Genomic DNA, 22750 nt, shown 5'->3' on the forward strand with positions numbered 1-22750 from the left:
TGTATACTGTAGGATATTTATTAATAAATATATGGATATATTTCTACACTCCTTATTTCTACATGTTGGATGCTATGCTATGCACTGAGTAGCCTTTTGAGCAAAGAGCAACATGGTAAAAGCAGTGTTTTGAGAGATTAGCCCAGTGGCAGAGTACAAAAACAAGAGAAGGCAAACTCTAAGTCAGGGAGGATGAGGAGGAGGCTGTTGTTTTTCTCTACCCAAGAGCCAATGAAATCGGGTATATAGTAATATTAATAATATCTACAACAATAACAGTTACTATGTGCCATGCAGTTTTATAAGCCACTTTACATGTATTTAATCATCACTCAAATTTATGATATAAGTGCTATTACTCTTAAAGTTTTCTTTTTCTAGATGGGGAAAGCAAGGCTTCAAATGATGAAATCATTTGCCCATATTCACGTAAATCTTGGCAGGACCTGAGGATTTGAACTTAGGAAGTCAGTGTTATTTTATAACTACTGTAGAATTAATGAAACGAAAATACATCTAATGGAAACATGAGTTTACGTGAACAATAATGAGAACTCTGTTACTGATTTCAGAAAAACACTATGCTTACTAAAAGACCTTGGTAACCTGAAGAAGAAGTGAAATCAGAGAAACAACCTGTTAAGAAATATCACTATCCTTGGACACACTTGGTTAGATTTAGACAACTTCTAATGACAGTTTTTGGTAAATTCTAGGCTGCTTATGAATATGACATCTTTGTTAACTACACTCAAAACCAAATCATTTATTATCTTTCTTTATTGTGATAAATATGCCAGAAGACCCATTTATCTGTCTCATGTGCTTATCGTGATTGTAATAGGTATAATTTCAAATTATAAACTTAAAATAATATGTGCCTCAGATTTCCAGAAATATTAATCAACACCAGAAACTTGGGGTTGTTGACATGAAATTCTGTTTTTGGCAGTTGACTGTTGGGATGGCCCAGATGGAGAGCCAGTAGTGCACCATGGTTATACTCTCACTTCAAAAATTCTCTTCAGAGATGTTGTGGAAACCATCAACAAGCATGCCTTTGTGAAGAATGAGTAAGTATAGCAATACCTGGGAGCTCGGCTATATGCCTCCCACATGGAGCACTGCCTGATAGAACACGGCGACAAAATCACACACTCTTCCTGGGACTCTACATCTCCCTTTCTACCACCCTAGTTCTCTTCTTTCTTCTCAGCAAAACACTGTGAATAAATAATATGGGCTCCATGTTTGCACTTTCCCATGCTCCATTGATTTCTGATCCCATTCTCTCTCAACTTACTGCCTTAAAGACATTCTTGCAAAGAGTGACTTTTAAATTTCTAAACCCAGGGTGTAGAGTATCCATAAAATCTGGAAACCCAGGTGACTACATACATAATTAATAGTTTTTCAATATTACATTACAATATAGTAAAGTACTAATATCTTGCTGGATGTCCTATATATGCACTGAAGTGTGTGGTGTTTGTGTTACTTAACCTCTCCTTGGCATTTGATAATGTTGAGTGTTTCTTCTCCAACACTTGCCTTTTTTGGCTTCTGTTATAACATTCTCTCCTCCATCGCTATCATTGCTTCTCACTCTCCTCTCCTGGCCTGTGATCTTTTACTTCATTTCCGCACTTATTTAATGGTTACTATTTCCTAAGGTGTCGCCCTTTGTCTACTTTTTGGATATTTATCAAATTGTATGTCTAGCACTTTTTTCTTGAGTTCTAGACCTTTATAGAAAAATCCTCAGTGAGTACTCATCTGGTATCCTGTAGGTGAAGGGAGCCACAACACCGAACAAACAGAAGATTCCTGCCACCATACGGCTCATACCCTAAACAAAGAGCCTCATTCTGCCAACCTTGCTCTTGCCTCTCTCTCTGTTTCTTATCTACCAGTGGCTTCAGCCAGAAACTGGGAGTTATTCTAGAGTCAGGCAATGCTTGTCAGTTCTACTTCCTGGATTATCTTTTGACTCCATTGCTTTCTCTTTGCTTTCATTTCCCCTTTGGTTCATCCTTTACACTGATGCTATGGTTTTCTTTATGAACTACGAGCATAATGTTATAGCTCTTGTCTTAAAGTCCGTCAAAAGCTCCCTGTAGCACACAGACATGTCACACCTTTCAACGACTGGCTTCTCCCTTCTCTTCCAGTGCCTTCTCCCACTACTGATCCACAGAGACTTAGGATTCTGCCTTTCACGACTGTCCCTCAGCTTCCCCATTGAGCTCAGCTCCTTACCAATGCTCCACGCTCGCGTATGCTGTCCTCTCTGCCTGGGACACCCTTCCCCATTATTCCACCTGCATAGTTCTTGCTTATCCTACAAGACCGTTGAAGTACTGTCCCTCTGGCAATTTACTGATACCACCAGCTGATTTATATCTTCTTTTTCTCTGTATTCAGCACCCTGAGCATAATTCTATCATATCATATAACACCCTCTTGCAATTTTTGATTTTTTTGCCTTCTTTTAAATCTGTAAGATTTGGACTCATTGAAATATGGAGCTATATCTTATTTATTTCTTATTTATTGTTTGTTGCCTAAAAGTTACCTCAATGTACCAGATAGTCAAGAAAGGATTTTTGAATTAGAAGAAACAAATTAAAATTATAATTTATGTAAAAGTAATTTTTTAGCAGTTATTATAGCCTGTAAAATTTTTAATATTTGGTCTTATTAATTAACCATGAGGTTAAAATGCTTAACACACTTGCTGCAAAAGCAGGATTAGTTTTGTGGTGTCTTCCATGTGAAGAATCTTCAGTACTGAATTCTGATGGGTCTTCACACCCTGATTTCTATCCATCTTCATCAAACTGAAGAAGTAAGTTTGCCTTTGTTTCCCAATATATGAAGTAGGATGTTGAGGAGACTTGCTACCTTTGTACTTTGGAGGATCCTCTAGTGACTTGACAGTTTGCTTCACATTTGGGAACACCTAGAAGAAAAGCACTTCAAATTAAAAAAGCCAATAAGCTTGTTTAGTACATTTTAGAATTTTGGCTTTTTTCTTTCTTACATTTTAGTTGCATCTTTATATCAGGATTTTTCAACTTTGACAATATTGATATTTTGGGGCAGATAATTTTTTGTGTTAGAGAATGGTCTTGTGCATTTATAGGATGGGCAGCAGCATCCTTGGCTTCTACTCACTAACTGGCAGTAGTACCCCCTGAATTAGGACCACGAAAAATGTCTTCAGACATTGACAAATGTCCCTTGTTGGGAGTGGAGGGGAATTGCCCCCTCCCCTGTTGAGAAACACAGCTTTACACTAAGCATCATTAGACACTGAGAGGCTTTGTATAGATGAATTGGTAATTTGAAAATTCATTGTTAAAACTCCCCGATGTGACTGCAAGGCAACTCAGCATTGCTGGTTTGTCGTTGCTGTTGTTTTTCTCTCTGCTAACACTCTAAGGTAAAACCTGTGTGAAGAAACAAATAGCTAACAGATTGTAGTCAGGTAACCAAGCTAACCTCAGTCGTGAAGGCTCATCTTACACATGACCTGCAGCATCAGGTTTTACTAATGAGAAGAGAATGTAATTTCAGGAGGTCATAAGCAGCTTGTGCTTGTCTGGTAATCCTGGAGAGAGAATTTTTCTCCAGATGATTTAAATATTGCTTTATATACTCTGGAAAAAATATATTGCTTATTGTTTCTGAAGATATGTGATGGAAAACTAGAAAAAATCAATAAACCTGAATTTGGTCTAAGGAAAAAACAAAGTCAACAGAGTAGTAAAATCGTGCAATCAGCTCTGTCCCTTTCTGCCTTGGCCACCAACTCCTCGGGCTGTCTTTGGGTAATTACTTTACATGGGTCTCACATACTCTGTGCAGAAACCTGAGTGCTGGTGTAGAGTGAATGAATGCTTGACTGTTTTTTGGGGTTTTTTTTTGGACAAAGACTAGTATGTAATTCTGTAAAAGTGATTTTGAAATGCCTGACATAGGATACTATAAAACACAGAATTCCATTATGTTATTTTATTTTTATCTTCAATAATAATTTTCAAGCTGAGAGCTGATTATATTTTTTGGAGTAAATAACTGCATTTAATAATATTAAGTGGTCTCTTAAATGTTTCTAGAGTTATCCATAAATAAGGCAAAATTACATTATATGAATTTGCTTTAGACTTCTCTTTTAAAATTTTTCCTTTTTTTTCTTTTCAAAGATATCTACCTACTCTTTTTTTTTCCTGACACCTAATGTTAGACTAAGTCATCCCACATGCATTGGCATTTTGTTCAGTCATTATGCCTAGCAAAATATATTTGCTCAGAGGAATTTTTTAATGCGTCTATAATCTTTCTCATTTTAAAAGCATTTTCATCATCACTACTCTTGCAAATACTGTCACTAGGATTGTAAGAACACAATGAATATGGAATCATTTTTTAAAAATCCCTGTGAGTTGCCTGTACCTGACACCTCTGGAATGCATTGTTATTTTCTCAGGTTTCCGGTTATACTATCTATTGAGAATCACTGCAGTATCCAGCAGCAAAGGAAGATCGCTCAGTACCTGAAAGGAATATTCCGAGACAAACTGGACCTATCATCTATAGACACAGGGGAGTGCAAGCAGCTTCCAAGCCCTCAAAGTTTGAAAGGCAAAATCCTAGTGAAGGTAATTACTTCAATTAATGCAATAAGAGGCATTAATTACCAAGTAAGCCTCCCCTTCCTTAAAGACTAAAAACTGGCTTAAAAGGAGAATAATAATAATAAGAATCAATAAATGAAGGATTGTCTAGATCTATGTATGCATGCATCTTCATCCAATTTATTTATAGTCATATCTTCAGAAAAACCTTATTGTTGACTAAACACAAATTCTGGGATTTGTTTTTATGAAGTGAGAACACCAATACTGTAAGCCAAATGTTTAACATTTTAGTCTGCAACAGTTTACACCGGAGAGAAATGTGTGTATAGGAGTGTGAAGTTCAGGAAAGGAGAACGTTCCTTGTATCCATATCTGAAAGCATTTCTTTCAGATGTTTTTCTCTTATTTCAAGCTCCAATAACTGTAAAAAAAAAAAAAAAAAAGAGTCTTCATGGTTGATCAGTCTTGGTTGTGCAAGTGAGAGGAGCTCACTTCAAAGAGAAGCATAGGCACAGACGTTGTGCCCCACAGGACTCGTGTATGTGTGAAGGAGCACTAGGTGACTAGAATGACATTTCATAAACAGATTTTCTGAGGGAGGAAACTTACTACCATAAATGTTATTAATGCAAAGAATAGCCAGAAAGACAGTTCCTTGAGTTTTCAGACCACTGACTTTGTGGTTTTACTTATTTTCAGTAAATTTTGTGTGTTCGGACTAAAACCACTTCACATGGTTACATTGTTTTGAGATTAAAAACCTAAAGAAAAGCACTAGAGTGTTAATATTCAAACTATGTTATATTGTACTTAAAAGGAATGTGAACAAAAAACCAAATATCATATAGGAAAAGTAGGAAAATCAAGGAAAAATGTAATTTCATGGCAATACTTTAATTGGGGCTTTAAGGGAGGGCCACACATAGGAACCTGTTAGTCTATCAATTAAGTGGAAATTATAGATTCTGAATCTATCAAGCAGGTGTTGCCAGGCATTTGTATGCGTAAAAGCATTTTGAATAAAAGTTCCAAATAATGCAACAGATAGATAACATTAAGGCCAATTTGCCTAAGTCTTGCTAAAGCAAACTCCTGTGATGAAAACTGATTTCTGGGTTCAAAAGTGAAATGTCATATTTACAGTCTTATAAATATTTTCATGTTTCCTAAATATTCTTTAGCAAGCACTCAGGAGGTAAATGCAGATTAAGTCAATTTGATGGAAATCTTTTCCTTTGGACAGTGGAACTTAAGGTGGATGTTTGATGTGAAGAGTCCTTTCTGCATATCTGCACTTGCGTCCTTTGACACAGAGTGTCAGAGTGTCCCAAGGCTCATGAGTGTCAGGGTTGATTACAGGCAGAAGCTCTGAGGCACTCAGTGGAAGGGGTGGCAGCAGTGTGAGCTGCAAGTATGTCAAGGGCGTCTGAGATCCATTCACTGGTAGTAACATTCTTCAGACTTTAGTGCCTGGATCTATGGACCAGCCAAACCCCATTTAAAGCAAAAACAAGGGAACTGATTTTCCTGTGTTTCTTCAATATCAGAGTGATCTCTGACCCAAAAGGCAGTGTTTGAATGGCTACTTACCACTTCGGAGATTGACAAATTATTTCTTATTTTAGCTATTGCACACATATTCTCCAACCATGCATACATACACATTTATGTATATATAAATTTCCTGAATAATGCAAGCACACCTTGTTTTATTGCACTTTATTGTGCTTCACAGATACTGTCTTTCAAATTGAAGGTTTGTGGCAACCCAGGCCTGTGTCCAGCAAGTCTATTTGGCACCATTGCACATGCTCATTTAATGTCTCTAAGTTACATTTTGGCAGTTCTCATGATAGTTCAAACTTTTTCATTATTATTATATCTGCTGTGGTGGTCTGTGATCACTGATCTTGAATGTTACTATTGTAATTGTTTTGCGGTGCCATGATACACACCAACATAAGATGGCAAACTTAAGTGATAAATGTGTGTGTTCCAATTGCTCTGCCAACTGACTATTTTCCCATCTCTCTCCCTCTCCTCGGGCCTCCCTATTGCCTGAGGCCAACAGTACTGAAATTAGGCCAATTAATAACCCTACAATGGCCTCTAAGTGTTCAAGTGAAAGGAAGAATTACATATCTCTCACTTTAAATCAAAAGCTGGAAACAATTAAGCTTAGTGAAAGAAGGAAAAACAAAAGCCAAAATAGTCCGAAAGCTAGGCCTCTTGCACCAGTTAGCTAAGTTGTGACTGCAAAGGAAAAGTTCTTGAAGGAGATTAGAAATGCTACTCCAATGAACACATGAATGATAAGAAAGCAAAATACTCTCATTGTTGATATGGAGAAAGTTTGAGTGGTCTGGATAGAAGATCAAACCAGCTACAACATTTCCTTAAGCCAAGGCCTAATCCAGAGTGAAGTCCTAACACTTTTGTATACTATGAAGGCTGAGAGAGGTAAGAAAGCTGCAGAAGAAAGGTTTGAAGCTAGCGGAGATTTAAGGAAAGAAATCATCTCTATAACAAAGTGTAAGGCGAAGCAGCAAGTGCTGATGGAGAAGTTGCAGCAAGTTATCCAAAAGATCTGGCTAAGATAGTTGATGAAGGTTGCTACACTAAACAATAGATTTTAGTGTAGACAAAACAGTCTTATCTTGGAAGAAGATACCACCTAGGTCTTTCATAGCTAGAGAGGAGAAGTCAATGCTTGGCATCAAAGTTTCAAAGGACAGGCTGACTCTCTTCTTAGGGGCTAATGGAGCTGAGTGGCTTTAAGTTGAAGCCAGTGCTCATTTGCTATCCACAAAACCATAGGGCGCTTAAGAATTATGCTAATTCTACTCTCCTGGGCTCTATAAATGGAACAACAAAGCCTGGATGGCAGCATATTTTTTAATAGCATGATTTGCGGGATATTTTAAGTCCACTATTGAGACTTACAGCTCAGAAAAAGATTCCTTTCAAAAGATCACTGCTCATTGACAGTGTACCTGGTCACCCAAGAGCTCTGATGTAGATATACAAGGAGATTAATGTTGTTTTCATGCCTGCTACAAAATATCCATTCTGCAGCCTATGGATCAAGGAGTGATTTCAACTTTCAAGTCTTATTATTTAAGAAATACATTTTATCAAGGCCATGGCTTCCATAGGTAGTGATTCCTCTGAGGGATCTGTGCAAAGCAAATTGAAAACCTTCTGGAAAGGATTCATCTTTCTAGATGCCTTTAAGAGTATTCGTGATTCATAGGAGGAGGTCAACATAAAAATATTAACACAAGTTTGGAAGAAATTGATTCCAACCCTCATGGATGATTTTGAGGGGTTTAAGATGTGAGTGGAGGAAGTAACTGCAGATGTGGTAGAAATGGCAAGAGAACTAGAGTTAGAAGTGAAGATGTGACTTAATTGCTATAATTTCATGATAAAACTTTAACAGATGAGGAGTTGCTTCTTATGGATGAGCAAAAAAGGTAGTTTCTTATGGTGGAATCTACTTCTGATAAAGATGCTGTGAACATTGTTGAAATGACAGCAAAGGATTTAGAATATTACATCAACTTAATTGATAAAGCAGCAGCAGGGTTTGAGAGTATTGACACCATTTTTGTGGATAAAATGCTGTCAGATAGCATCATGTGCCACAGAGAAATCTTTTGTGAGAGTAAGAGGCAATTGATGCAGCAAAGTCATTGTTGTCTTATTTTAAGAAATTGCCACAGCCACCCCAGCCTTCAGCAACCACCACCCTGATCAGATAGCAGTCATCAACATCGAGGCAAGGCCCTTTTTTTTTAGCAAAAAGATTAAGATTCACTGAAGGCTCTGATGATTGTTACCATTTTTAAATATTTTTAAATTGAGGTATGTACATTTTTTAGACATAATGCTCTTGCATACTTGATATAGGATAGTATAAACATTTATAAATGTTTATTATGTGCACTTAGAAACCAGATAATCTTTGTGACTTGCTTTATTACAGTGATCTGGAGCTGCACCCACAATATCTCTGTGGTATACCTGTAAACAAAAAGTTGCTTTTGAATAAAAATAATAACAAACTTAGTAATTTTCCATAGACTCTTATTCCTGAAAGTAACCTTAGGTGGTCCAAGGTTCCTGCTTTTACAAATGTGAATCACAGAGTTGTTACCACTCTCCTGGGGTCATGCAGCCAGATAGCTGGAAGGTGAGAGGTGGCCACGGTTTCAGTATCTAGCAATATTTCCATATACTATGAATGAATTAATCTAATTTTAGGATGTAACTCATTTTTTTGTTTTGTTTTGATTTTTTTGTTTTTTGTGGTGGGGTCTCACTATGTTGCAGTGCAGTGGCTGTTCATAGGCATGATCACAGTGTACTGCAATCTCAAGCTCCTGGCTTCAAGTGATGCTCCTGCCTCTCAGCCTCCCAGGTAGCTGGATCTACAGGCACATGTCACCTGTCCAGACTTAGGGTATAACTCTGCGGGAAATAGTATGTAGATTAGAAAGGGACCCTCAGAAGAAACCTAGGTCATTTTTCATTTGCATCTATTCCACACCACAGTTAAATTTGTTAAGCCACATAAGATTCTGCCTAAGTTTATTCTTTAATTTTCCTTAGTATAAGTAACACCATTGATAAGAGATACTGAAAAACAATGGTCTGTTGCATTGCTTTTCTGCTTGGACAAAGTATCTTTTGATAACCAGGAATGTGGAAAAAGTTGGCCAAAAATATGGCTCCTATGATACAGGGTCTTTAAAATGAGGATGTCCTGTGAATAGTCTATGAGGGTGGCTTTTTCTTTTTTTGTTCCCTCAACCCTTTGCCACCCTTCAGTGTAGGGAGCGGCAACTTGGTGCTGCAGCCCCCTCTGCTCCTCACCTGCACAGCAGACTGACGCTTCCCTTTCCTTCCGGTGCCATCACAGTCGTTTGCATTATTTAAGGATTATTATTCTTTATTGGATGATGTTACTTCTTATTTTTGTTTGCTCTGATCTGCTGAACATTTAAATAATATATTAGTTTTGATGCTATTTCAAAAGAGGGAATTGCTGTCACTACATTTGAAATGTCCTGTGTACACCTTTATCTTGGTGTCTGTCATTGTGCCCCAGACAAAGCTGATACTGAGCAAATAGTTGGCGGTAAATCAAACAATGGAGTTTGAGATCTCGGTGCGTGTATGTTCCTAAGTATGTCTGGCCACCACTTAACTGAGTACCTTATTTCCAGTGCTGCCATATTATCATAACTACCAATACCCCCCAAAATAAAGAAAAATAGACTCATTTTATAGGAGCCTTCTGTATTAATAAGACCTAAAATAATATATAGAAATAAATGCCTTAATTCTGAGCTGCCTTGGTATTAATGGTACACAAATTAGATCCCACCTTTTTAATCTTACAAATGCCCCTCTGTATGTTGAAGAAAATATTTACCCAAATCCCAGTAGTTTGGACTTTTAATATAGATTTTGTTTTCATTACATAAAGCATCTGATGCTTTGAAATGATCAATAGCACTAAGGACCCGTGATCAAGAGCTTTGGGTATTGAGCAAGGTGCAGGAAAACTGGGAGAGTTCTCTCAAAACCTGACTAAACTGTGGTCCTGTGGAGGGAAGACGCAGGCAAGAGGAGATCCAGAATGCTGAAGGCGTGATAATGGGGTAGAGAGCAGGAGCACTAAAAGTCACTAGAGCTTGGGTTTAGAGACCAGCCTGGATGGTAGTCTGGGATGATATTTAGAAATTAATTGGTATTTCTGGCTGCCAAGCATGTGAACATCCTTCCATGTTTACCATTCCCATGTTTTAAGGACTCCCCTTATAGAAGCTCAGTATGCTAGACATTTGCCTTTGCAGCCTTTCACAGAGCTAGAGTATGAGAACTCCATCTTGATGCTACCAATCAAGCAACCCTGCCCCAGACATTGATGTAGAAACTACAGTAGTGAAGTGGGACCAAGCTGAGCCCATCCTAATGAGGGCTGGTAGAAGTAGTCACGGCTGCACATAGGACCCAAAGGCAGCATTTCTGGCGGGAGTTCCTGATATCCATTGTGTGGATGATGGAATTGAAAGCCATGAACTTTGGTCTTAGTTGTTTTGGAAATGGTATCTTCAGTGGATTAGCTCTTCCCTATGGTTTTGGTTGGTGATTATATTAGGTATCTATTGCTACATAGCAAATTACCACCAAGTTTGGCAGCATGAAATAACAAACATTGATTATCCCATAGTCTATGTGGACCAGAAACCTGGATGTGGCTTAGCTTTGTCCTCTGCTCAAGGTGTCTCATGAGGCTGTAATTAAGGTGTCAGCTGAGACTGTAGTCATCTTATGGCTCGACTGGGGGCAGCTCTACCTCACTTGAGGGGTTGTTGTTGGCATGTTGCAGATCCTTGAAGGCTGTTGGCCTCTCTCACATCCTTGCCATGTGGGTCTCACCATTTCACAACTCACAATACCAGTGTGAGAAAGTGAGAGAGAGACATATCTCTGAGAAGGGAAGTGGCAATCAAGGAGTAAGGCATAGTTTTCCTGTAACCTAATCTCAGTAGTGACATCCCATCACTTTTGCTATATTTTATTTGAAGAAGTGGGGTACTAGGTCCAGCCCACATTCAAGGGGAGGGGATTACAGAAGGGCATGGGTACCAAGAGGCAAGGGACATTGGATGCTATTTTAGAGGCTGCCTGCCACATTGGTCTTGGCCACTTAGCCTCGGAGCCCGGTTCTGTCCTACCTCCAACCTTCTAATCAATTCAGTACTCAATACCCTATTAAAATTTCTCTTTGCATTAAGAAGGCTTACTGTATCTTACTGATAGAGATAGCTAGCTCCCTGGAAATCCTTATCAGGCTCCTGGACCTTGCCCTCTACTGCTCTTTATTATTTACATTTACTTCTTCTGAATATAAATTGGGAAATGCAGAAAAGGAGAAAATAACTGTTAATATCATCATGATACTGTTACTCATAGATAATAACCCCTAACAATTGATCATATTTCTTTCCAGACTTTTCCCCCTGTGTTTTCATATAGGGGATCATATATATAGTTCTTTAACAGTATGTCTTGCCATCTTAATATGAGAATTTTCCCTTGTCACAAAGCCCCTGATTTCTACAGTGTGTTTATAAGTGAGTCAAGAGTGGCTTGGTCCTGGGGAAAGTTGTCAAGTTGGGGAGGAGTCTGGTTGCATTGTCTGTGAAAGAGGGGCTTGCTAAATGCCAAGGGGCACAGCAAATAAGTGTCAAGGACACGTTTGACTGCTTGGGATAACAAGCTATTTTAGAAGACTTAGCATGTTGGTTGTTGTCTTAGTCCCTTTGGGCTGCTATGACATAATATCTTAGACTGGGTCACTTATAACAACAGAAATTTATTGCTCACAGTTCTAGAGGCTGGAAAGTCCAAGATCAAGGTGCTGGCAGATTTAGTGTCTGTGAGAGCCTGTTCCTCATAAATGTGTCCTCCTGTGATGGAGCGGTAAGGGAGCTTGGTGGAGCCCTCATGACTAATCACTTCCCAAAGGCCCCACCTCTTAACATTGGGTATTAGGGCATTAGGTATTAGGTTCCAACACATGAATTTTGAGGGACACCAACATTCAGACCATAGCAATTGTACATGATGAGATGAGGTAATACTTGTTGTGATGAGTCATATATTCCTGAAAAGAAGTCTGGTCTGCTTTTTATTTACATATAGTATCCCTATTATATTTAATTGAAAGTAATGACTTCTTTTTTTAAAAGTCTCTTCCCCCCTTATTCTACCTCTAAATCAAACTCTCTGCTTTCTAGTCAATTTGAAGCAATGATTGGCCAAGGGATAGCACACTTTATTTTCATTTTTACTTTTTAAAAATGATTTTAAATTATGATAAAGTACATATGACATAAAATCTACCTACTTACCACTTTAACCATTTTTAAGTACACAGTTCAGTGGTACTAAATACATTCATATTGTTGTGCAACCAATCTCCAGTACTCTTCATTTTGCAAACTGAAACGGTGTACCCATTCAGCAAGAACTTCCAATTTTCCCCTCCCCCAGCCCCTGGCCACCACCGTTCTACTTTCTGTCTCTATGAATGTGACTGCTCTAGGTACTTCATATAAGTGGAATCATACAATATTTGTCCTTTTATGTCTAGCTTATTTCACTAAGCCTAATGCCTTCAAGGTTCATCCATGTTGTAACATGTATCAAAATTTCATTCTTTTTAAAGGCTAAATAATATTCCATTGTATTTAATATATATGTTCCACATTTTGTTTATCCATTCATCCATCAATGAATACTTGAGTTACTTCCACCTTTTTTTTTTTTTTTTTTTTTTTTTTGAGACAGAGTCTCGCTTTGTTGTCCAGGCTAGAGTGAGTGCCGTGGCGTCAGCCTAGCTCACAGCAACCTCAAACTCCTGGGCTCAGCGATCCTTCTGCCTCAGCCTCCCGAGTAGCTGGGACTACAGGCATGCGCCACCATGCCCGGCTAATTTTTTATATATATATATCAGTTGGCCAATTAATTTCTTTCTATTTATAGTAGAGACAGGGTCTCGCTCTTGCTCAGGCTGGTTTTGAACTCCTGACCTTGAGCAATCCACCCGCCTCGGCCTCCCAAGAGCTAGGATTACAGGCGTGAGCCACCGCGCCCGGCTTACTTCCACCTTTTGACTATTATAAATTTATTTTCATTTTTAAATGGAGTGGTTTTTTTCCATTTCAGGGCAAGAAGTTGCCTTATCACCTTGGGGATGATGCAGAGGAAGGGGAAGTTTCCGATGAAGACAGTGCAGATGAAATTGAAGAGGAGTGCAAGTTCAAGCTCCATTATGTAAGTTATAGGCATGGCCATACTTTTTACCTTCAATGTGCTGCAGTAAAAATGGGGTCCCAAATTATTGCTGTACTGAAGTCCTCACAAACATAGTGGCTGTGTGTAGAAAGGATGTATATTGAAAACTACTTTGTGCGCCGATACACAGATACTCACTCAGATGTTTGTTGAGCAAATGAGTCAAGAATTCTTGGGTCTTAGAGTTGGAAAGAATGTTACTGATTAATCCATTTAACTCCCCTCTAGGGACAAATCTCCTTGTATTGCAAATCCAAAAATCAAATTGCAATTGGAAATGTTACTATCTTGGATGAAGAAAATCTGGCTCTAGCATTGCCTTCCCTGGCTCATGCTAGCAGCTCCCCTGTGCTACTTGTCAAGGCTGGCTGGAAGAGCTCCAGCTGCATGTGGGCCTGCTTCTTTAGGATGCCCATCCCCTCCCTAAGAAAATGTACCTCAGACAGGAGGATTTCCAAGCTCTTCCAGATATGGGGCTCTTGGCTAAATCTTTAACTTGCCACATCTTGAATCATGTGGCACAGAATAGCTTGTTACCTGCTTGGTGCTTCACACCCTTACCTCTTTTCTAGATGAAAGAGCCGCTTTTGTAGCAAAGCACCAATTAGCTAGGTGATGTGAAGGAAATGCAAACCTGAAAGAAATGTAAGTTTAAAGAGAAGCCCCACCCCCCACTTCCATGACTTCTATTAATGCCAAAACCATACAACCTGTGAGTAGCACATGCTCCCTATAGTTTGGTAAAGGGTTTAGACAGGCGTCCTCAAACTACGGCCCACAGGCCATATGCAGCCTGCCAAGGACATTTATCCTTTATCCAGCCTGCTGGGCGTTTTTGCTGCTGCTGCCTGTCCTGCTTAGCAGCTGACTCATCCCGGGCCCACAGTGCACATTAGTGGAATGTGCGGTGCACTCTCCAACAGTCCTCCAACGGTCTGAGGGACAGTGAACTGGCCCCCTGTTTAAAAAGTTTGAGGACCCCTGGTGTAGGATTTTATTTCCACAGAAAAGTGGTATTTCTCTAGACATCTGGGTTATGATGATGCCAGTCTACAAGAAAAAACAAACCAGAAATTTTGCATAAATTCTTCTAATTTATACCATGGCCCTGAATTCAATGATTACATTGTTAAGAGTCCCAGTCCCAGTCTGCTCTCTTCTAGATAACACTGTGATGCCTTGCCTGTAGGTGGAAAGGGAACTGGCATTATTTCAAAGGGGACAAGTGCTTAATGATGGCTGAAGTCTCAGTAGACCCATCTTTCTTGGCTTTAATGCACATTAGAGGGATGAAGTGGAGAAGATACAGCTTGAAGTGAAAAGGCAAAATTACCATCTGTATTAATCTCTTGCTCTTTAATAGTTTATGTTAGCTCAATTAAATACCACTAACTAATAGGGCTATAATTACAGAAAATGAACCTAAACAGATTTACATGACTGAAAATACTGTTAACATTTTAAATAGTTGCTTTTTTTCTCTTCTAGATACTTGTTAGTTTTGTAATTAATTATTTGTGATTATGGATAATTTAGCTTTATTTTTTAACTTTATTTTGTAAATCAGATTTTTGTCTCTGATTTTCATTACTTTGCATTTTGTTTCCCAGATCTCAGTTGCCAGCCTCGGTCTGTTATTTGAAAGCAGAAAACAGACAGGTTCGACCAAGTTATGTATTTAGGGAATGCTGTTTTTAGTTAAAATCAGTGGTAGAAATTTAACTGCTAGGACAGTGTAGTCATTTATTGCTCTGACTAAAACCCAAGTTATTCTAGTTTCTAAATCCACCCAGCTGTATCATTCTTCTTCTGATGTCAGTGAGCCTTCCAACTTCCTAAGTTAAATATATTAATCATAAAGAAGCATTAGGAATATAGTCTTATGGGAACAAATGAGCAATTTCACCTGTGACATATCAAGCTGGGTTCCTCTCATCTTCAAAGTCTCTTAGTTGATTTCTAGGAACCCATGTAAGTAGATAGTTTAGAACATGATTCGATAAAGTTGGACATGATCTTTCATTTGGATTCTTTGATTTGGCCCAAAGTAAAGGTAGAGCATCTTAATTGCAAAGGTTTACAGGGGTCTCATTGTTATATTTTGGGAGAGAAAATACATAAAGAAACCAAAATTATAGATATATGTAAAGTTTATATTTCACCTTTTCCAAACCACTTTTTGCTACTTTTGAGCTCTTCTGAGAAAAGGCAATGCTGTATTTAGAAAGCCAAAGTGCTGTCTTGTAATCTATCAATTTATAGTGTTATTATTGGCAGAGGGTTCAAATGCCTTATCTGAGTGACGAATTTAAATTGCCTGATCTAGCCAAATACCCTACGCATTTTTGCAAAAGAGGGAATACTGTGTATTGCTTATGTGAACCAATAATTACCTTAAAGGAAGCTCTTACCATCAGTTTTAAGTTGATGTAATATGATTAGATTTATATCTGAATTATTGCAATAAATAAAAATTTTAACTAATCATTCATGGACACTGGAGCACTAACTCTCATGAAGTTATAGAAGATTCATTTGTGCATTCAACACATTTTTATTGAACATCTCCTGTTGGAGATGTGCCCATCACTGTCGTAGGTGTTGGGGCATCTATCAGTAACCAAACAGACAAAAATCCTTGCCTATGTGGAGTTTACTCATGAATGAGAAAGGAGGAGAATAGACAAGAAACAAGACAAATAAGTAAAACACACATGTATAGTGTGGTAGACAATGATACGTGCTAAAGGAAAAAAGGGTGTGTGTGTGTGTGTATGTGTGCATGTGCATGCCTATGCCCACGCTTATTTGTGTGTGTGTGTGTGTGAAGTTTTAGATGAGATGTCCAGGAAAGGCTTCACATATGTTTAAGCAAAGAAGTGAAGAGGTAGCCAAGTGGATACCCGGGAAGTATGGTGCAGGCAGAAGGAATCCCAAGAGCAAAGGTCAGAGGGTAGATTTGCAGCTCTCCCAGGGTTACGCTGGTGTTAGAAATAGATCATGAGAACAGGACTCCTGTTACTTCTAAGTAAGCTATTCAAACCATGCCGTAAGGCTTTTGCTTCTGTAATGAACGCTTTCTGTTGTTGAATTAATTGAATTCTTTAAGCTTTTGACACATATTATTTTGTGGCTTCAGTCAGAGAAAATCTGGTTCATAATGTATAAGCCACAAAATAAAGCCACTGTGTTCAGTCACCCATGATCATACAGCACAAAGACATGGGACAATTTCCTTTTAACCACAGTCCAGTAATCTAACAGAGTTGATTCCTTGAGGCCAGCTAACCATTATTCATCTTTATGAGGTCCTCTAATGTCAGTGTGCCTTACAGACTTCTAAGATTCTTATTTCAACTTTACTGATTTTTTTTTAACCTCTTCTGCTCATTTAATCAACATCTTTCTTGTGCTCTTTCAATCCGTGTTTAGCCAGCTTCTCAGGCATAAACCTCAACTCTCTATCTCCTACATGAAGCTCAGAGGGTAAACACCAAGCCTTCCAACATGTTCTAAATGAGCCCTACTACAGTAACTTGTAGCAACTTTTTTTTTTTTTTTTGAGACAGAGTCTCACTTTGTTGCCCAGGCTAGAGTGAGTGCTGTGGCGTCAGCCTAGCTCAGAGCAACCTCAAACTCCTGGGCTCAGGTAATCCTCCTGCCTGAGCCTCCCAAGTAGCTGGGACTACAGACATGCGCCACCATGCCCAGCTAATTGTTTTTCTAGATATATTAATTGGCCAATTAATTTCTTTATATTTATAGTAGAGACAGAGGTCTCTCTCTTGCTCAGGCTAGTTTCGAACTCCTGACCTAGCGTGATCTGCTCGCCTCGGCCTCCCAGAGAGCTAGGAGCAACTTTTGTCTTATGATTTAAAGCCAAGATTTAGTCTGTGTGTATCTATTTCTCACTGAACATGTTAATCATTTTTTTCCTTTCTCACTACTTTATTTACAGTTTCATCTTCTTTCCTAAGTCATTCCTTTTATGCTTTGAGCCATTTTAAGGAATATGAATCTTGGTGGCTTAAAATGTATCAGCACTCTCAGAGGGGATGGGTTTTACCTCTTGAGACTGTGAGTTCTTGCTAGGGAAAGTGTTCACTCCGAGTGGAAGTGCTCATGTGCTGAGCGTGCTGAGGAGTCCTGGCAGCAAGGGGTGAGGAATGAGGAAGGTGACCTGGAAGATCTCTGGAAGGCTCCAGTTGTTTCTAGTATGTGACACGACTGCTCCTTAAACAGAAGAACATGTTTTAAGTGAGCTAAAGGAGCAAGCAGGCAACAGTAGAGGATGGGAGTAGTGGCACAGACGCTAATGTCTGAGAAGCAGCTGCTCTGGTGGACAGCTGTAAGGCACTCACAGAGCGCAGCTATATTGTTCTTCCTGTCTCCAGACTCTAGCCCAAAAGGAAAAAGAAAAAGCTTTTGGGGTTGTTGAGATACGTCAGTTTTTTGTTTGTTTGTTTGTTTTTTAAAGCAGAGATCCTCAACTTTGCGCATTGGAATGACAGGGGAGCTTTTAAAAATCCCAGTGTCTGGGTTCCAGCTGAGAGATTCTGATGTATTGGTTTGGGATATGGCCTGAGAATTTTGAGCAGTGTCTGGTGATCCCAGTATGTGGTGGAGGTAGAGCACCACTGTTTGAAAAGGTCCCTCTTAAGGAGCGGCACCCCTCCAACCCATCTCTCCCCTCTCCTGCTTCTTCTCAGTTGGGAAGGACGGTTGTGGTTTGGGGCAGCCCTCTGCTTTTTCAGCAATGCTTTAGTTTCATGCTGGAGACAAAATGAAAATGTGTTTTTGTGTTTGATTGATTGATTTGTGGTAGAGAAAGACTCCTGGATCCAATTTACCTCTCAGAAAAGGGAACCGGGACCTCTGATTACTACTCTGATGGAAACTCCTTCTGACCATATTGATGGCTACTTCCCCTTTTGGCTCAGAGAACAAAAAAAGCAAGATACGTGTGTCTTTCAGCTGTGGTCTCTGCCACAGCTGCACGGTGGCTGGTGGGTCTCTAGGTCAAGTATCTGCCTCAGCTTCCTTTCAGTAGTGCCACTGGGTTCCAGGACCAAATGATAACATATTAATGAAACCTCAGCCACACATTTATTTGTTCTCCATGGCTGCCAGTTTTCTTGTGCTGTAAATCACAGAGAATAAAAAGATCAACAGGCAGAGATATCATTCCTTCAGCAGCTACCAGTGTTTAGAGGATGTGAAGTGAATACTTATAGCCTTTGTGTTAAACATTCATTATTTCACCAGTGCCAGTCGGCCCTGGCTTTGTATTTGGAGCCTTGCTTTGCTGACAGTGAAAGCGACTTGGCATAATGGCTGAGGGTCATCTCCTTACTGTCTCGGACTGTTTGTGACAGCCCCTGAGCGAGAGAAGGAAACAGAAGCTTGTTCGGAGCCTCCTGTGTGAGACTGGGCATGCTAGGTGCTCTTACACGGTCTCTCTCTGTTCTCCCAACAAACATGCTCTCCGCTAGGCTCTGGGTCACTTGGTCAAATGCACTAGAGGTTAGAGACCTGGAGTTCTTTTCTTGGATCTGCTTCTAACCTTAAGTGAAACCTACTGTTTTCCCCGGAGGGATTACAGTGATGTACTTCCCAGGTTTCAGGATAGGAATAATTGTTATTTAAAATATGAGCCTACTCATGATTATTATTATTATTTTTTTAAAAACAGGGTCTCACTCTGTTACCCAGCCCAGAGTGGTGTGATCATAGCTCACTGCAATCTCAGAAACCTGGGCTCTAGTGATCCTCCTGCCTCAGCCTCCTGAGTAGCTAGGGGCTATAGGTGAGGATCACCACAGCTCATTAAAAAAAAAATTAGAGATGGGGTCTTGCTATATTGTCCAGGCTGGTCTTGAACTCCTGGCTTCAAGTTATCCTTACTACTCAGCTTCCCTAGTAGTTGGGATTACAGGCACAAATCACTACACCCAGGTCTGTTCATGATTAGTTGACTCACCAATTTATCTTTTTCTGTAACAATATAAAAGGGATGGCTGTGGCATCATGTGGCAAAAGAGACACAATTTCGAATGAGAAGTCTTGGGTTCAAGTTCCAATTCAGCCCTTTCATAGGCATGTGTGTTTAGAATCTTTCTGAAGGGGTGTTTAGAATCTTGGTGAATCTTTCTGCTTCTGTGTCATTGCGAGAAAAAATTGGCTAACCCCCAGTGCTTACTTTAAAAGGTATTTGTCACTCAAATGAAGTATTATTATGTGACAGTGCTTCATGACCCTTGGCACAAGACAATAGCCCCACATTATCTGCAGTTTTGCTTTCCACAGTTTAGTTATCCATGATCAACTGTGGTCCAAAAATATTAAATAGAAAATTCCAGAAATAAACAATTCATAAGTTTTAAATTGTGTACCGTTCTGAGTAGCATGATGAAATCTTGCATCATCCTGTTCCATTTCACCTGGAACATGAATCATCCCTTTGTCCCATGTATCCATTCATTACTATATAGAAAGAAAAATAGTGTATGAATAGGGTTTGGTACTATCTGTGGTTTCAGGCATCCACAGGGCATTTTGGAATATATCACCTCCACATAAGGGGGAATACTGTATACAGTCTTAGTTGCTTTTTCTATGTTCTACTGTGGCTCTTTTCTCTATGTTCATACGGTTACTAGTTATTTTGATACTGTTTGTTTTCTCCATGCTTTTGTTCACATCAAAATGCTGTTCTTCTGCCCTTTGCCAGATGATCAGCTCTTATTCGTTGTAGTGGGTTGACTTGGCCACTAGAAGATAGGTCTAAGTCCTAACCCCTGCTGTGTGTAAATGCAACAGTATTTAGAAAAAGGGGCTTTGCAGATGTAATAAGGATCTCAAGATAATATAATTCTGGACTAACCAGGTGAGTCCTAAATCCAATCACGAGTGTGCTCAAAGAAGAGATGATATGACAGAAGGGGGGACACATAGGAGAAGGCCTCGTGAAGACAGAGGCAGAGATTGGACTGATGCTGCCACAAGCCAAGAATACCCGGGCCCCCATAAGGTGGAAGAGGCAAGGAGGGATCTTCCCCTAGAGCCTTCGGAAAGAGTATGGCCCTGCCAACGCCTTCATTCCATACTTTTGGCCTCCATATCTGTGAGAAAATAAATTTCTATTGTTTTAAGCCACCAAGGTTATGGTGATTTGTTGCAGCACTCATGAGAAACTAATACACTCACCTTCTAAGACGTGGCTCAGGTGTCCTCTGCTCCTGGGAGTCTCCCGAATTCCCAAGGCTGGGCTAAGTGCCCCTCGTCCGTGTGCACAAGACACCCGCACACTCTGCTGTGCCACTCTGCTTGCTCCTGTGTGTGCAGCTGTCCATGGAGGTATCAGCCTTGTCTGTGATGCTGAGGGTTCTGCGAAGTGGCAGTGTTCCTCCGCAACACGTAGCAGAAGCTCGCTCCATGTTTGTTGCATGCTGAATGAGTTTTGCTCTCAAACTTTTGCTCTTCTTTATTAAATCCTCTAGCACACTGGCCCAGGCACTTAGTGCCTGCAGTGGGGACTAGTATGCCTGGATTATCATCTGCAGACACACTTCCTCTTTTACCACACAATGCCAGAGTAGTATTATTTCTAGAGTACTCCTTGGGCACTTGTCTTCCCTCTCTCATCAGAGACTCTCAGACTCCCACTTTCAAGTCCCTCCATTCCCCAAGGTACTTTATCTGTTGCTACCCTCCTCCAGTCCTGCTCCAGGGAAATTCGTGTGTTCCCTGTGTTTGTAGGACATGCTTTACTCAACTAAATCCTTTGTTAGAACTGTGGATGAGAGGAAAGTCCTTCTTTCCATCATTGTTGGAATAATCACCATGAGAATCCCAGTCAGTTCCCACCTCTTTGTTGAGGCCTTCTCAGTCACTGAGACAGGAATGCCATGTTTTCTTCTCAGAAGCCCCATGGTACTGGGTGTCTGTGCTTTTGTAGGGATCTATGGAGAGCAAGGTAAGATATTTGGGAACATGCTTTTGCTAGCATAATGGGGTTTTCGCTTCTGTTGTCAAAGGCCACCTCTTCTCCACCTTTGCACCTCCTTCTAGACCTGAGGGTCTCCAGTGAAGTGGAGTGCCTCGTTCATTGAGTATGTTAAAGATACTAATGCATGTGATAATGATATAAGGAAATTCAATAGCCATCCTGTTGTAGATTTTTTAAAATTTTGCCTTAAGACATTCATATTGCTTTGTATAGGATTTTTTGAAAATGAAAATTCATTATTGGAAAGCTACTCATTTTGTAGGGTTCAAATATAAATGACCTCTTAGAAATACATTTGCAAATGGAAAAATGGTCTTTAGTTTTTGGTGAAGAATGTCGGAATTGTTCTTAGGGAGGAGTATTCCTTTCCTTACCTTTGCGTGGATTGGTCTTTGGCGAGTGGTGAAGAATTCACAGAGAGGTACTGGGCAGGGTGGGGGTGGGCACAGTTGAAGAGCAGAAGAGCAGTGAATAGACGCTGGGCCTGTTGGCCACAGGCAGAGCGAGGTGGCTAAAAAGCTGTGCTGAACAAGACTTCAGAGAAATCTGTATCCCTTGATCACTTCACAATTGTATGAGTCATCATCTGGACATGGGTGTAGCTCTATTATCCAAAACCGTTGAAATTAGTTGTGATCTTAAAGTATTAATACTTACAATGACAAATCATGGTACAAGTACTGAATTCCCTCTAATTATATAGTGGGGTTGGAGATAAGCAAGAAACTTTTATCTCAGAATAATCCTCAACTCTAGGTATTTCCATAACATTCTTTTCTCCTCAGTGAAGCAAGTGATTTTTTAAAAATTACACATTTTTGCTCAAACTCATCTATGTGCGTTTAGAAAATTTAGTCTCAAAAAACCTTGCCTGGCTTTCCACCTATTGAAACATGAAGTAGCATAGTGGGAAGGGCTTTGGAGTCCTGAGTTTGGATCCTGCCTGAGTTACTTGCCAGCTCCGTAACCTTGAGCAACTAATTTAATTTCTCTATGCATCAGATTCTGTATCACTAAAGTGGAAATGATAATAAGACTTTATAAGGTTCTTGAGAGTTGAATGCGGTCACATGAAGAGTAGCTGGCAGAAAGTGAGTTCTTAATAAATAGTAATGATTTATTACAGGATTTGTGGAGGAAGGAGGACCAAATGGTACAACGAGCTTAATTTCTTACAGGTAATTGGAAAATAGTGAAATTATGGAAGCAATTGTGGCTTGATCAA

General features: G+C 39.6%; 1 protein-coding gene across 2 annotated transcripts in view; it reads left to right on the plus strand.

The window, feature by feature from the left end:
- PLCH1 (phospholipase C eta 1) overlaps window positions 1-22750 on the plus strand; it is a 219490-nt gene that overhangs the window by 161740 nt on the left and 35000 nt on the right. For both annotated transcript variants that reach the window (XM_012774363.3, XM_076004480.1), the window contains 3 exons: window positions 953-1073; window positions 4493-4664; window positions 13389-13496. In XM_012774363.3, the coding sequence (XP_012629817.1) occupies window positions 953-1073; window positions 4493-4664; window positions 13389-13496 (401 nt within the window). The remainder of the gene's footprint in view (window positions 1-952; window positions 1074-4492; window positions 4665-13388; window positions 13497-22750) is intronic.

Source organism: Microcebus murinus, chromosome 1 (assembly GCF_040939455.1).
Source record: "Microcebus murinus isolate Inina chromosome 1, M.murinus_Inina_mat1.0, whole genome shotgun sequence".
Taxonomy (NCBI): Eukaryota; Metazoa; Chordata; class Mammalia; order Primates; family Cheirogaleidae; genus Microcebus; species Microcebus murinus.